The sequence below is a fragment of the Rattus rattus genome, chromosome 2 (assembly GCF_011064425.1).
Source record: "Rattus rattus isolate New Zealand chromosome 2, Rrattus_CSIRO_v1, whole genome shotgun sequence".
NCBI classification, from domain to species: Eukaryota; Metazoa; Chordata; class Mammalia; order Rodentia; family Muridae; genus Rattus; species Rattus rattus.
The window spans coordinates 202,000,986-202,016,602 of NC_046155.1; the positions used below are offsets into that span (position 1 = coordinate 202,000,986).

General features: G+C 45.2%; 1 protein-coding gene across 1 annotated transcript in view; it reads right to left on the bottom strand.

The window, feature by feature from the left end:
- The window catches only part of Ice1 (interactor of little elongation complex ELL subunit 1), a 41,972-nt gene extending 27,472 nt beyond the window's left edge, over window positions 1-14,500 (bottom strand). Inside the window, exons 1-10 of the mRNA XM_032894832.1 lie at window positions 14,202-14,500; window positions 8,171-8,229; window positions 7,673-7,707; window positions 5,605-5,623; window positions 4,819-4,930; window positions 3,159-3,235; window positions 2,216-2,253; window positions 449-531; window positions 188-227; window positions 47-103 (exon numbers count right to left, since the gene is read on the bottom strand). Coding sequence (XP_032750723.1) covers window positions 47-103; window positions 188-227; window positions 449-531; window positions 2,216-2,253; window positions 3,159-3,235; window positions 4,819-4,930; window positions 5,605-5,623; window positions 7,673-7,707; window positions 8,171-8,229; window positions 14,202-14,282 — 601 coding nt within the window. The 5' untranslated portion in view covers window positions 14,283-14,500. The remainder of the gene's footprint in view (window positions 1-46; window positions 104-187; window positions 228-448; window positions 532-2,215; window positions 2,254-3,158; window positions 3,236-4,818; window positions 4,931-5,604; window positions 5,624-7,672; window positions 7,708-8,170; window positions 8,230-14,201) is intronic.
- Between the last annotated feature and the right edge of the window lie 1,117 nt (window positions 14,501-15,617).

Consider the following 15,617-nt stretch of genomic DNA (forward strand, 5'->3'; position numbering starts at 1 on the left):
CACAATAAGCAACCCCAGAAGCCAGCACAACAGCCGGCACACTCACTTTTATCTATGCTTCCGTGCGAGTCACTGGAGATTTGTGTTCCAATGTGTCTCAACTCTGAAAACACATATGGAGAAGGGTTTAAAAGGAATACTGCACACTCAAACTAGCCCTCCACATAAGCACTGACCAAATACTCACCCTTCTCATTTTTCTGTTTGGAGAATTCATCAAGTCTTTCCTGTGCGGGTGGGGGAGAAAAACCAAGAGTGCTTATGCTATACAAAGGCAGACACTGTGGGGCAAAGGTCAGACAGGCACCAGAAAACTGTAGCCACAGCTTGGATGCCACCGAGGCCCTGAGTCTGAGCTGCAAAGTGTGTGTGCATCCTTTACCAAGTACCTGTTTCTACAGAAGCTCCGGTCAGGGATGTAAAGGGTGTGCATAATTTTACCCAGTACCTGTGTCTTCCTAAACTCCTTTTCAAGTATTTTCTTTTCATTTCTCAATTGCTTGAAGTCTTGAGTTTGCTTGACAGCAGCCTCTATGTTTAACAGGTACAGCAAAGCAACAGAAAAAGGTGTGGATTAGTGACCCCCCTAATTAAATGCACAAGCTTCTTTTCTCCATGTCACACACAGTGCCTATTCTTCAAGCTACAGAACTGACTAAGGCTGTAAGATCCTTTCCACACCAGGCATAGCAACTCTAATCCTTGCATACAACACTGGCTGGTCAGGGACAGCATACAGGGATTTAGACTGTGCGTAGACCATTCACTTCTTCTTTGGTTCAAAAGCACCCAACAGTGTACACCCCAGTGCGAATCTAACCAGAACCAATACCAGAGACGTGTACGTGCACCAATGCAAAGGATAGCAGCATCATACAAGTCACCAGTGACAGTTCTCTTCTCCCCGAGTTTGACTGTGCCCAACACTTGTAGGGACAATTCCTTTTGTACATGAAAAACAAAGGCCACATTTAACTTCATGGAGGTCTAGTCTCTAAGCTGCATACATCCTCTCAGGCACTCCACTCATCTCCACAGACAAGGCAGGACAAGGCTGAGAGCACTCGTGCACTAAGTGATGCACTCAGGGATCACGAGACGGCTATTCCAACCACCTGCAGTTGAATCTACACTGAGGACAAACAAGGAATACTTCATCACTTTTGTTCTGAATGGCCTTTTGCAAGTAAATTTGAATTCTGAAGTCTACACCTTACATGGAAACACCTCATTCTGAAGCAGAACCCAACCCTGTAATGCTGGGAGTCAGCATAGGCAGACAGCTGGTGCCATGTTGGTCAGAGAGTGACAGCACAGATGCTGCCTGTAGATGACCATCAATGAGTAACGACAGACGACACAGACAGTCCCATTTGAGCTGGCCGCTGAAAACATAGATGGCCACACATCCCAGTGTGGCCTTTTTGCTTTCTGTCTATGCAGAAACAAGAAGCACCAAACAAGTGGGACACCTCACAGAATTCTGCATGTGTGCCAGAGTGATCTATGTACAGCAGTTCCTTGACATCAACTTGGCCAGACTTGAGTCATTTGAGTGGAAGAAACTTTAATTGAGGAAATTCTCCCCATAAAATCAGGGTGAAGGCAAACCTATATGGCATTTTCTTAATTAGTGATTGATGTGGGAGGTCTCAGTCCATTGTGGATGGTTATATCCCTGGGTTGCAGGCCCGGGTTTCCTATAATAAGAAAGCAAGCTGAGCAAGCTACAAGGAGCAAGCCAGTAAGCAGCTCCCCTCCATGGTCTTTGCGTCAGCTCCTGCCTCCAGGCTCCTGTCTTGTTTGAGTTCCTGCTTTGGCTTCCCACAATAGATTGTGATATACAACCAAGTAAACCGTCTCCCCCAGACGCTTTTGTAATGGTGTTTATCACAGCAATGGAAATCTCGACTAAAAAAGACAAATCCCAAAGTGACAACCTTTTCTAGTAACCACCACCAACTTCACTTCAAACAACAAAAGAGAGACCTCAAACGGAATCACTGTGTTTCCTTCCATGCTGCCTGTTTACAGCAGTGGTGACAGACGACAAGAGAATTAATGTGAGCACTCGCAGACGCTTCTCCACACACTGGGCTGACTGCAGAGCAGGGTGGCACATGTCCCTTCCTAGCACACCCACTGATACCTCAGCCTCACACTAGACTGTGAGACAACGTGGCTCGGCTGGCCAGCGAGCAGCGGCCGCACGTACCTTCCAGCTTCTTCACCTTAGCTTCCAGTTTCTTCTTCCTAATAATAAAACCTTGTTAGTTAGACGGCAAAAACCAAAAATCTAGTTCATCACACATATCATTCTAGTTGGTAAGGTTTATATAAGAGATTTTGCTCACAGCTAGGACCACATGTCAACTAAATTACCAGCATATGATCTTACGGGAGAATGAGCCTGAGAAACAACACGGTACCAATTAATGTGCAGTATTTCTAAGATGGGTTTTTAAAACCTGACTTCTGTTTGAGAAACACAAAACAGGCCTATTGAGTCTTTGCCACAAACACATGGGAGACTTTTCTTCCTCCTTTGGGACAGGAAATGACTCCTCTGAGCCGTGTCCCAATGATCTCCCTGGGTCACCCAGCACTAACCGGGCATTTTTCAGGAGCATGAAAGTGAACAAGGGAAGCAGCAGGTGCAGGTGTCCCTTGGTCTAAGGTGGGTTTCTGAGATTAAAGAAGACCAGAAGCTCAGAACAGTATCAAAACAACTGTCATGTCCCAGCCCTAGCAAACAGTGACACATATACCTCCACAAGTGCTGGAGGGATGTGGCTGACCTCCCAAACGTGAATGTAATTATCAAGATGCTTCTCACAGCCCATTTCACTAATGGAAACAAATGCTCCCTGCCAGTGAGACACCACAGATGACGCCTGTAGAGGACTGTGGCAAAGACAGGAGACCCAGGACTGTGTTTCAGGACACACAGGCATAGGTGCAGCTCACATGTAACAAAGAATGTTCGAAAGCTCTGAGAACCCCTGCAGCACCAGATGACCTTAATCACAACAGTGCTGACCCCTCTGAGACACTAATTAATTACAACCAATGAACAGAAACTGGGGTGTGTGGGGAAAAAAAGAAAAGAAAAGAAAGAAAGCACCACTATTTATAGTTGTTCTAAGAAAGCCACTTACTGGGCATCAGTTCTCAAGCATTCTTCTTTCACGCGAGCATATTCCTGGTGGGTGTTCTGATACAGCTTCAGAGAACTCTGACAAGGAAGACAGGAAACAGAAAGATCACCCCCAAGCAGTCATGGGCCATGGTCCTCTTCTGTTCTACCACAAGCTGAATTCCCTGTAGCACAGCATTGAGTGCACAGCCAGAGCTGTCAGCAAGGCCCAGGAGTCACTCAGCACCACACAGATAGGCTAGCTTCCTCATAAACAGAGCTGACAGCATGGCAGAGCAAAAGCTACTTACTCAGTTCCCACCTAAACCACTGCTAATACCAAACACTAATGCGTTCACCTCAGCAGCCACAGTGACAGAATCGAAGCTGATATTGGTATATTGTTATTGTCAGGAAATGGAAAGCAAGTTTATCAATATTAACGTAATCAATATCAATGGAAAATATTTGAACATTGACTTATCTGCATGGTGACCCTATGGACTGGGAAGACACTGTCCATGGTGTGGTCTGTACTTGGCATTTCTCTGGCACTAAGAGCTCTGAGAGATGAGCTTTATCAAGCCCTCTTCAGAATGGACTTCACAGGTTGGCTTATTCCTGCAAATCATGGACACTGAAGGACTCCAAGGGTCTCCACTGACTCCAAGGCTGATGCTTCCTTGAGGACATACCTCAGATATTGCATAACCAAGAGCATGTAAGACAGAACACTGTGATTAGCTGCTTAACCTCCACTGCAGTTGAGTGGGAAGAGAAAAAGGAACACTGATGTGTACCTTCATGGTGTACAAGTGCACATCACTGCTAAAACCACAACGTGAGGAAGATGAGTGATACACAGCACAATCTTCCCTGAAAAGAGCCATCCAGGACATGGGGTGGGATAACCATGGATAGCCCTGCCTCCCCTCGGACCACCCCACTATGCTATAGATGCTTCTACATACAAACTCCATGGGCACAATACTAGGACTCCTCTAAAAATAAAACAAAACAAAACAAAACACTAACAATCACACAGGAAAGCACTTAGAGCTGTTTTGGGGGTCTGACTTTGAAGAAGGGAGCTTGTGAGAGGTCAAAGGATCAGTTTCATATCCAAAGCATCTTCTCCCTCAGGTAAAGCACCAAACATTCACCTGTAAGAGCTTGTGAATGAATGCTGCTCTCTGAGGACCTCATGACCCTGAGAAACTACAGGGACTGTGCATAGCTACCAAAACACCGAACCAAGCTGTCAAGACCATTCAAGTTAAGTGGCTCAAGATCCATGAGCAGAGGCCCTGAGTGCTGAGCTGAGGCTAGACCAGCACAACTAATGAAATCCAATTGCCCCTACACTGCCACACAATGATTCTCCTACCACTAATTCTGAATGTCTACCTTATTTCCCACATAAGTCAAGGAAAAAAATTAAGTTAAGAAAGGAGGGTTACTCGGAGATCATAAAATCACAACAATTTACACTTAACCCTCTCGACACTTGGGAGGAGTCCCATGAATCGCTGTGAAGCCATGCATCAGCCCGAGCAGGATGCTCAGGGTTTCATTAGCTCTTCCACCCCTCGCCTACAGGGAGACACTCTCGAATCCCAACCAGCTACACAGCTAATCCTAACAACTGACAATGACCCTCCACAGGACAGAGGTTCAGACACCTTCTTCTCCTCCAGCTCAGCTTTCAAGGTTCCCAATTCTTCTTGACACTTCTGCAGAGGGGAGATTTTCTGGAGCATCTGCTCTACTTGGTGATGCAGTGTGCTGTTCTCTCTGAAAATGGACAAAGGGTTGGCGTCACTAAGCAGAAACTACTAGAGTGTGTTAATAAACACTAACTTTAAATGCAGTTTTCTTGCTCACACTAAGGATCAGACTACTTTTTATCTTTTAGGCATAACTTTTTAATGAAACTATCAAAAAGCAACATCAGATACTAATCAGACAGACATCAGGACACGGGAAGAAGCTGTCTGGGGACACTGTGCCAAACACTGGGCATTTACAGTCTTCATCGTCTCCCCCTTTGTCTCAATTAAGTGATACAGCATCTTACAGTCTGATTTATAGCCTCACATTAGCTTAGCTTCTAAGTGATTACTGCAGTCAGAGCATAAAACGTCACTATCATTTTAGTGGTTTTATTTTGGTTTAAACGACACAAGATAAACGGCACTGAACAGTGTAACTGTGTAGGCAAAACGAATGGGAGAGCTTCAGCTTCAGTCCACACAGTGGTCAACAGAACAGCTACTGAAGCAAACCATAGGATGCAACTTGAAACCTACGCCATAAATATATTTGAGCCATTTGATAGGCAATGCAAGCTGTTTGTAAGGGAGCATCCAAAGCAGTTTAATCTAAGCCAGGTCTCTGGCCTGCCACATATCCACCTCTACCCAAGGATTCACAGGTGTAATCACAGCTACAAAAGCCAGGCAGCTCACCTTCTTGCAAACTGCAGCTGTAAAGCTTGTTAAAGAAATCTCAGAACCTTTGTCTTTTGACATTTGTTTGGAGATAAATCTGCCTTACAGGAAACATGTACACCCAGGCTAGAGCATTAACACTACACAGTACACACACAACAATTGTGAGTCAGCATTAACCCTATTTACCAATGTATTCACACCCATGGTGGTGTGAGTAAGAATGGCCCCACAGGCTCATCCATCTAATGCTTAGTTACCAGAGAGTCACACTATTAAAGGAGTAGAAGGATTAGGAGCTGTGGCCTTGCTGGAATAGGCATGGCTTGCTGGAGAAAGTACGTCACTGGGATGGGCCTGGGGGTTTCAGAAAGCTCACACTAAGCCCAGCATATAAATCCATATATCTATATACCTGCATACCTCTGTCTGTCTGTCTGTCAGCCTACAGATCAGAATGTAGCTTTCAGCTACTACTCTGGCGCCTGCCTGCCTTTATGCCCCACCATGCTTCCCTCCTTAATGGTAACAGACTGGCCCTCTTACAGTGAAAGCAAGCCTCCAATCAAGGGCTTTCTCTATATGAGTTGCCTTGGCCATGATGTCTCTTCACAGCACCAGAACAGGGAATAAGTCAAAACATCTATTTCTGTACTAAAGCCTTAAATAAATGACTAATTAAAATGACAAGAATTAAGACTGATATAGCTGATGGAAAATATTTTTTATTTCTGTATATATCAGAACCTCCAAACAGTCCTGCAGACAATCTGGACCAAACTACTACTCAAGGTCAAGAAGTACACATTCATTCATTCTCCTCACTCCACTGTGGCCACAGGGGATGTGCTCAGGTTCCTCAGAAGAGGTAGGGCAAGGGGTCAAGTGACATTAAGCCTAGGACACTGGCACCCAGAGGTCGGAGAGCTTCACTTCTGAGCTGTAACAAATATATATACTTGGGGCTAATGCCAAAGTGGCTTAAAATTAGTATCTGTAGCTGACACTAAATACCCCATCACAAAACAAACCTCTGTATCTCAAACAACTGCAGGCTTTATCTATTTAAAGGACTAGTTTGGGGTTGGTGATATGGCTCAGTGGTTAAGAATATGCAGATCCCAGCACCTATAGGAGGTGCTCAAAGCCACCTCGAACTCCAGTTCCAGAGGCTCCAATGCCCTCTCTGACCAGCATGAGTACTACACTCATGTGCACAAGCCCACAGAGAGACACAAAATAAATCTTTAAGAAAAATAATCAATTTGTTTATTTTTATTTAAATTTTGATAGGGAAATATTAGAAAATTAGACCACTTACTCTGTCACGGAATTACAAATGTAATCACCAAAAAATTTATGCCATTTCTCTCAAAGTGCTGTAGAGACCAATGCTCTAAGTACTGTGACCTCACAATACTGCAGGGACCATGAACTCGACCTCTGCAAGAGCAACATTTGCTCCAGCACTGAAAAGAGTCCAATCTCTACAGGTCCACACATGTTGATTGTTTGGAAAGAAATGTTATTATGTTCTTTTGAGAGAGATTTAAACCAAGGCAGCTGTTACAAAAAGATGAGGCAGAACCAGCTTTTTCTTGAAGATATCTACCCTTGCTTAGCAACATGGTGAGTCTAAGCCGAGAATTGTATTTCAAATACAAAGTTGCATTACTTATATAATCTGTGGATATACACATTAATAAGAACAAGATCAATTTCCTAACCACATCGGCGTCTCACTTAAACATAGCAATCAGCAAGCATTACTGCAGCTACCACAAAGCACTTAATGTCACACCATACACACAAGGAACATCCACTCGCTAAAAAGCTAAGGACCCTGAGGAAAATGAGAGCAAGCACCAAGAACAGAGTCTGCCAGGCCCGTCAGTTCAGGATCCCCACCACACACCCATCGCTACCACCCTAAAATCCTGCTGTTGGCTGTGTCTGTGAGAGGGTTCCCATTAATCCAGTAGACACCGCCTTTTGAAAGGTGAATTGTAGAGGGCCTCCTTATCGTTTTGAGTTATCACACATAAGTCAGTGCCAACATCCAAAAAGAAAAGCAAGCAAAGGATATCATCACATTTCTTCTGATATTCTGTCAGCAGGTTACTGTAAAAGAGAAAAGAGCAGTTAGGCCCTGATGGCACTGGCAAGCAACCTCAAAGAGGTATGGCTCAAATCATTCCAGGTGGCCCCTCCCCTTTGGTCCCCAGAAACAAAAGCATGCTGGGCTGGCATCACCTTGATTCCTTAATGCACTACACAGGAGCTTTTTAAAACATGAGACTATCAAGGGATATTAAAATAATTAAATCTCACAATGTAGCATGAAATGGTGAAGAAATTTGACACCCAACAGACAGAACAATTTTGGAAAAAAAACGGCTTTTAAAATAAATACAATTTGGCAAACATAATTTTATAATAACGGCCTGTGAACCACTAAAGCAAAGACCTCAGGGTTTCTACCCTAGCCAGCACCATTGGGTCCGCGGTGGACTCCAAACCACCACCCACTTCAGCCAGCTGTGGAGAGATGGGCAGAGGTCTTTCAACACACAGATATACTTACTCTGTATTAATAATTTTTTGTTTCAAGGCAATTAATGCTTCAACATATTCATTTAAGTTCTGAAAGAAAAAAGCTACAGTCAGCTGTTTGGCTTCCATGGATTCATTACCTGTGACTGTCCTAGATTTATAATTAAAAAAGCTGGTTTATGGAGCCTTGTCAACAGAAACGGGCAAACCTCCCCATGCACTGTGTCACTGTGTGACTCCTCTGGAGCCCAGAGCCCGTCTCCCTTGGTGAGAACTGCTGCTCTGTCACGCTGAGGTCTGAGGGCGCAATAAGTCACTGACTGCCCACTATTTAGCAAAAACATAAAGGCTGCCAGAAAAATACAGCAAAATAACAAAAATTAAGATAATGTGACAGAGATCAAATACTATAACGGTTTCACAATTAAGTTTAAAGGTAATTTGTGAGATCTGTATTACACTGCAGGAACCAATCACAAGCTGGTTCCAAATCCTGTTAGGAAAAAGATGGTTAAAGCATTCTTGTTACACTGTCCAGGCATTCCCAACAATCAAAACACAGATTTTTCTTTTCTTTAGCTGAGTTCTTTAAATGTTAATTTTCCAACCAGTAAAACCATCAAGAGTAACACTCATGTTTTAAATGCAGAACCTCACAGGACAAGTCTGCAGTCAGGGCTACGCCCACCTTTCCTATCTCAAAGGTCAGCCTTTAGTCAATGCAGAGGATTCTGAGGAACAGTAACATTCCTACTGTGTCCATATTTCTGGCAGCTACCTGCACATTCCAGCTAAAACAGACAAAAGCCTGGGCTAGAGTCAAAGGGAAAAGTGCTTGTCCTCTGCACTCTCCACACACCTTTCCTGGTTCTCTTCTGAAGGGAATGTGGTCATGTTCAGTCTTTCCTAACATCGAGCAAAGGATTTCCTTGCTTGAGATGCTTCACTTCAGCTGTGACCTTGAACAGTGTTACAGGAGTTCCCATGAGCATTTATTTACTAATTTATTTGTGTGTGTACAAGTGTGCTGTGGTGTATGTGGAAGTCAGAGGTCAGCCTTGTGAAGTTTGTTCTCTCACCTTCACATGGGTTCACTGGATGGAGTCCAGATGGCAAGGTTTGTGTAGAAAGCACTGTTCCTGGCACAGCCCTCTCCGCAGCCCCACCCTACCCCTCCTCAGTGATGTTAGGTCTTCTCAGTCACTTCTGGGTATTCTTTCTTCTTCCTTAACAAGCTGCTGGTCTAACACTTCCTTGGTGCCGCAGCTGCATGGTAAATAGGTAGCAATTCTCTCTAATGCTACACACATGCATGCTTGCCAAATAATTGCTCAAAGACAGGCATACAGCAACCAGGCTTGGCTAAATACTGCTATAGCTGAGTATGTCTGAGTATGTGCTAAGGCTTTGTTTCCAGAAGCAAACTTAGCAAGTTCTTTATCAGATGAAAATGAGATTTATTCTACATCACCTGGAACTACTCTTTTTTTTTTTTTTATATTTATGCCTGTAACTTCTAGGATTTATTCTTATGCACGTAGACTACCAAAACTTCATCAAAGAATGACGACAAATTGGCTCTTTAGCAGGATCAGCACATGCAGCTGAAACATCTAGACCTTTCGTTACATATGACATACTTTCTACATGGACTACAATCGTGTAATGGTTCAGGATGACTCCTGAACACTGTCAAAACAGAGGAAAGCACACAAGCTTGACATATTCACAGTACCAACATTTTGCATTTCTGCATGGCACCAAACACTATGAATTTAGTTCCAATTCAACAGCCTCAATGCAGTCAGAACACATGAAAGCTGAAGAAGCCCCATCACAAGCAAGTCTGGCGCAGCAATTGCAAGAAGGCAAGTGCACCGGCAGGAGGAAGTTAACTTGGCTGAGGAATGTGAAATCCATCTTCATCGCATTAAAAGAATGCAATGTAGGATAGCAAAGATGTCCTTCTCACCGACTACTCCAAACTCAAATAGTACTGCATCTCTATCCTTACGTGATTCCCTCTAAGAGTTCTGATCAGATGTAAGAGACCTTTCCACTCTGTGAGGTAAAGTGTTTCTGTGCCATCCAGAAGGAAGTCAGTCTTCCCAAGGTGTCTTACTGGATCACACACTTGAGGCATATATTAAAGGGTCATAGCATTAGGAAGGTCGAGAACCACTGTACTAGAGAGAAAACATACCTTTCCAAGTTACCTGTTTGAGCTCCTTCTGAACCACTCCCAAGGCCTGTGTGCATGTCAGTATCCTAGTATTACCAGTCAGACACTGCAGTGTTCCTAACTGAACAATTTTTTTTCTTGTCTTCTGAGCCAGGTTTATTTATGTTGTTTGGAACTGAACTTCCTGAATAGTGAGATCAGCAAATATGGGAGGTGGAGGGCCCTCTTGGTCCAGCTGACCCACATTCCTGTGTGCAGGTAGGGGTCAACTGTTCAACAGTTCTAGGAAAGGAGGGGGTCCTCTTGGTTAGGGTAAGGGTAGTGATCTCTGCCGATATCTAACAACTACTCTCTCAGCCTTCATGTTTTAGCTCCTGGAGCTCCTTTACAAGTTGAGGATCCTTTAAATGAAGTACTTCTGACCAGTTTCCTGTTCTGGGGACTCTAAGCAGCTATTACATGCTGACCAACTCTAATGCAAAGTGCAGAGTCTCAAATGTTCCCCCAAAAGGAAAGTGACTTCCAACATCCAATCCCTTGGCTTAAATCTAAAACTGTGTAACTCAATGCTTGCCTAATTTACATAGCACCAAAGGACTCGCCCCCACTGGTTTTTGTGACTACTGAGATTCTAGAACTTGTGGCTGCTGGGCTGCAGATCAGTAACAAATGACTACAACCCGAAGGTGAAGAGTGCTCTGTGAAACTATCAAAAGATACTTAAGATGCTGGCAAGCACAGCTGCCTTTAGATACATTTCTGACACAGCAGATAAAAAGGCAACTGTATCTTCCACATTAAAGAAAACAAGGGCCAGACGACAGCAAGGTGTTCTGCAAGCAAAGACTATTCAGTTCAGAACTCGCTACCCTAAGACTCCAAGTCAGAATGAAGGTCCAGCACCAGGGCAGGGGCAACTGTGGGAAAGACTATTTGGAGAGCTGCAGGAATGAGAAGTATCAGTGGCTTCTTCTGATATTTCTTTCCTGAAAAGTTCAAGCTACACACAGCAAACACTTGCTGTAGTGATGTCCAGTCATCTTTCTCCTCCTGACAGGCCAGCAACCCAATTCCTGTAGAAGTCTCCTTATCTTTTCTTACCCCTCGCCATTCCATACTTTCTTCAAGGGACCAGACCCAGCTGCCAGATTCCCCTCAGAAGCTAGGAATTGACAGAGCTCAAATAACTCAATATACTACCTAACCCCTCCCCCAGAAAAAGATTATTATGAACTCCAAGCCATAGAAACCTAAAACTGGCTTCTGCTACCTTGGAAGTATATTAGAACATTTCAAATACACTCCACAAACTTCTGAAAAATAGCTAAAATTCCCCAGTCTAATGTTTTAAAGTTTTAGCCCCAGATTTCCAACAACCTTTCTACCTCAGCTTCCTTTCCTTCTTCACCATACTTCATGTGGTTATTCAAAGGCTGAAATCTTGGTACCCTCCACACCCCAGACATGAGAACCATTCTAACACTTCACCCCACTCTGTTTCTCACACTCAGGGCTTTTCCTGCTGTCATTCTGTTCCCTAGAGCTTCCGATGAACTCCTCACTGTAATGCTTACTAGGTCACATTAGTGAGCTAATTTACCTTTTGTCAAACACCGCTCCCATTCATCAATTCATCTTGTGCCTTCCACCTGTGACTTTTGAGCTTTACTACACACTTTGCTTTGGTGATGACAAAAGCTTCCATCTCTCATCATACAGGAAATAAGCACAGAACCTCCTAGGATGTTCTATCATCTGCTAGGGACCCATCTTCCCAGGCTCTCTTTGCAAATGCTATCAGAACTCAATGCTATCTCTGAAACACTACTGCCTGATAAGCCCTCTCAGAAGCTACCTTCTCTTGGTGGGAGCATGGCCCTGGGGCTCTTACTCTTGCTTTCACACCTCAGTGGCAAGTGTGAACAATGTTCCACAGTTACTTATGATCTTGTCTCTGACAGAACAAAGTTTACAGACCAGGTGTATACAGAGCTAAAAGAACCTCTTCTCTACTCACAATTCACCAATGTGAGAGTATGGCTTGGAGGGAAGGGAAAAAAAGATGCCCTTGGGAATCAAAAGCAGTAGCTTCTAGGCCATAGATTAGAATGCTTCCAACAGTGAAGGTGGTAAGAAATAGAGATGGCAGGGTCAAGAAACCCAGCAAACCAACTGGATCCAGGCTGTCAAAGAAGGGAGGCACTAGGACGGTCACCAGTTTCTGGCCTAAGCAACCTAAAGAACTCAATGGTACTGCTGATTCAACAGGACAGGGACTCGTGGTGGGCAGTGTGTGGATGAAGCTCTGCAGAGCGCTGAGAGGCATGGGTCACACAGCTGTTTGTACAAATATACCTGAAGTGACTCACCACCTCATCCGGGGAAGCTCAAGCTCATACAACCAGGGCTCTTCTGGCTATTTTGACATCTGCAAGTACTAAAGTCTACCCTGCCTCATGGGCCTTCATCTTCTTCACAAGCACACCAGGAATTACTTTGGACATCCACTAGGATGTCTGGCTCCAAAGAAAATAATCAAAAGAACTCATACTCCTACAACCTTGCTCAAATATGATTTTTCTGAAGACCACAAAATCCCAGCCTCTTCAGGCCTGGTCCTTACCCACTCAAGCCCCTCCTATTTTTTGCCTGTTTGTTACCAATATGTTACTTCTAATATAACTTTCCTCTTCTCTTTATATATACATTTACATATAAACCAGCAGGATAACAAAAAAAAATTTTGAGTGAATAGGCTCAAAACACAAATATGGTCCATTAAAGATGCATGCCATTCAGAACCTTGGAAAGGAAGGGGAGGGTTATAAGATGTCTACACGATGTAGCCTCGCTACAACATGGCTTGGTTCTCCATCTTCTCCATAGGAGAGTGCCATATTCCCCATTTCCTATTCCCCAAACAACTAGAATATATGAATCAGCGCACAGACATTGCACTTTACAATAAAAATCAGCTTTCCACAGATAACTACCTGGTCTGCATCCCTTATCTCACCAACCACAAGGCTTCCTTCCACAGGCTTTGCTCATCCAACACCAAGAAACCGTCCCACCTGTTAAAAACCGATATCCCGAGCTGCTTTTCAACATTCTAACTCCCACTGCCTCAACACCTCATCCAGGACCCTCTGACATTTTCCATCTAAAAGCCTGTCGAGTAGTACTTGTGCACGTTCGTTCATCTTATCCGTGTCCAGTTGGCTTACCAGAAAGTGAACAGTGCTTAGAACACCAGGCAGAAAGGGGACGAACTGAACAGGGGCAAGGGCGAGTTCCCTTATGCCACTGACAATAATTGAACGGGACTTTAAGACAGAAAGCTGTGAGAGTCTCCAGAACTGAGCACTGGGGGCTATTTCCATTGCATCAGTAAAACCCAGAACCTATCTGCAATGATTCATTGTTAAGAACAGGGCATGCCACTGTAACAAACTAACCAGACCTACATATCTTCATTGGGACATTTTAATCAGACAACTAACATACTACTTAACAAAAGCTACGCTTGATGGTATATTAATAGATACGTGTAAGCTGAAATGTATCTTCCTAATCTTGAAGTCTAGCAAACCGGGAACGCAACATAAAACCCTTGCCTTCAAGTAACAAATAATTAGGAGTGGGAGGAGGCCTTCATCCCAGAGAGGAGGATTCCCTCCGCACTTAGACAGCGCCCCCCACCAACCCAATTCGGCCCTGCAAACCCCTGAGTCCCGCAGGCGAGAAGGAGCCCAGAAGAGCACGCTCACTGTCCCCCGCCAGCATCGCAGCAGCTGAACCAATTCTGGGTCTGAGATTAAACAAAGCACCCGCACCCGCCCCAAAACAACGCAAACCGGTCGGCCATGGATTCTCGCACCTGCTGCAGGGAGGCGCAGCCTTGACACCGCGCGAGGTCGGCTGGCCCGGGCGCCGCCGGGTGCGTTTCGCCGGGCATCATGGTGCTGCGGCCCGGCCTGCAGGGCGCGCGCTCAGGGGCCCGCTGCCTCGGCCCTGCTCCGCCGCCCGGGCCACCGCCAGCCTGGCCGCTTCCCGCCGGGCGCGGGCAGGTCCATGCGTGCACTGAGGTCCCCGTCGAGCCGGCCTAAGGCTCGGACCAGCGAAGCAGCTCAAAGCACTGAGGAGCGGCGCAGCCCGGAGGGCCTAAAGCGACGACAGCACACGAGGTCCCCGCCCCACCCGGCCCCGCCCCCATCAGGGCTGTCCGAAGCCCCGCCTGATTAAAAAGCCTACACGCAGCGGGACCGCACAAAAAGCAAATCCCTAAGACTCACCCTGGAAGAGCTAAACAAGAGCCAGGTCCTGCCCGCACGAACTGTCTGTCCCTGTCAGCTGCCTCATTACAGGCCCTGTGTAGACACCTAAATCCCTTTAGCCTCCAAGGGGCGGGGTTTTGTGACATCATTGTCATGCCTACTGCCAAGGGAGGACCGGAGCCTGGGTCTGCAGAGTGCAAGTTGCAGAGCTGAACTGTTCTCCCAGTAGTCAAGTAGGGAGCAGAAGAAAAACTACAATTCCCGGCATGCCTCGCGGCATCGGGGGCGAACACCCTCCTAGGCCAACCTCCAGGGTTCCGTGCTTTACAGCTAATGTGTGGGGTGTGTCTGCACATAGCACACGGAATAATTTCTTCGAGCGGTTTCCCAACCACGGTCATATTTCTGCTGGAGAGGTGAAAAGGCAAGATCCACATTCAGCCTTAACAACAACTAGAAATCAGGGCTTGATCTCCGGTAGACCTCCTAACATTGTATCCACTACTATCAGAAATGTTCTTTGTTGCCATCAGTATCTGTCTACTAGGAAGTTTCTGGCGGTTCCTGGTCTTCTGGTTACAAAGTCCCAATCTCTGAAATTTCAACAATACTGTTGCATTTATTAAGAGGGCATCCAGACTTGTCGGTCCTGTGACTGTGATGTCTCGTGATGGAAAGTACACCTCAGACGCCTCGCACACTGTTCCTTCTTCAAGTTATCTTCTTTGACGTTGAAAAGACCAGATAGATACCCAAAAACAGCTGAATGTCTTGTCATTGTTGTTCACACCCAAGCAAGACAGGCCCATAACCTGACACACAATCTGTGTAGACGGCCCAGGTTTCCTCAGAGGCTGGCAACAGAATGTGCAAGGCTACAAGCAGAACATTGGGTTGGGGTTGAGGGTCAGAGCCAATCCCTGGTAACTAAAAAGTTAGGCCTGGCTGCCTAACCTCAACAGGCCAACTAAAGGACACAATTTATAGTTAAAAACAGAAAAACATATATCCAAAGTGAT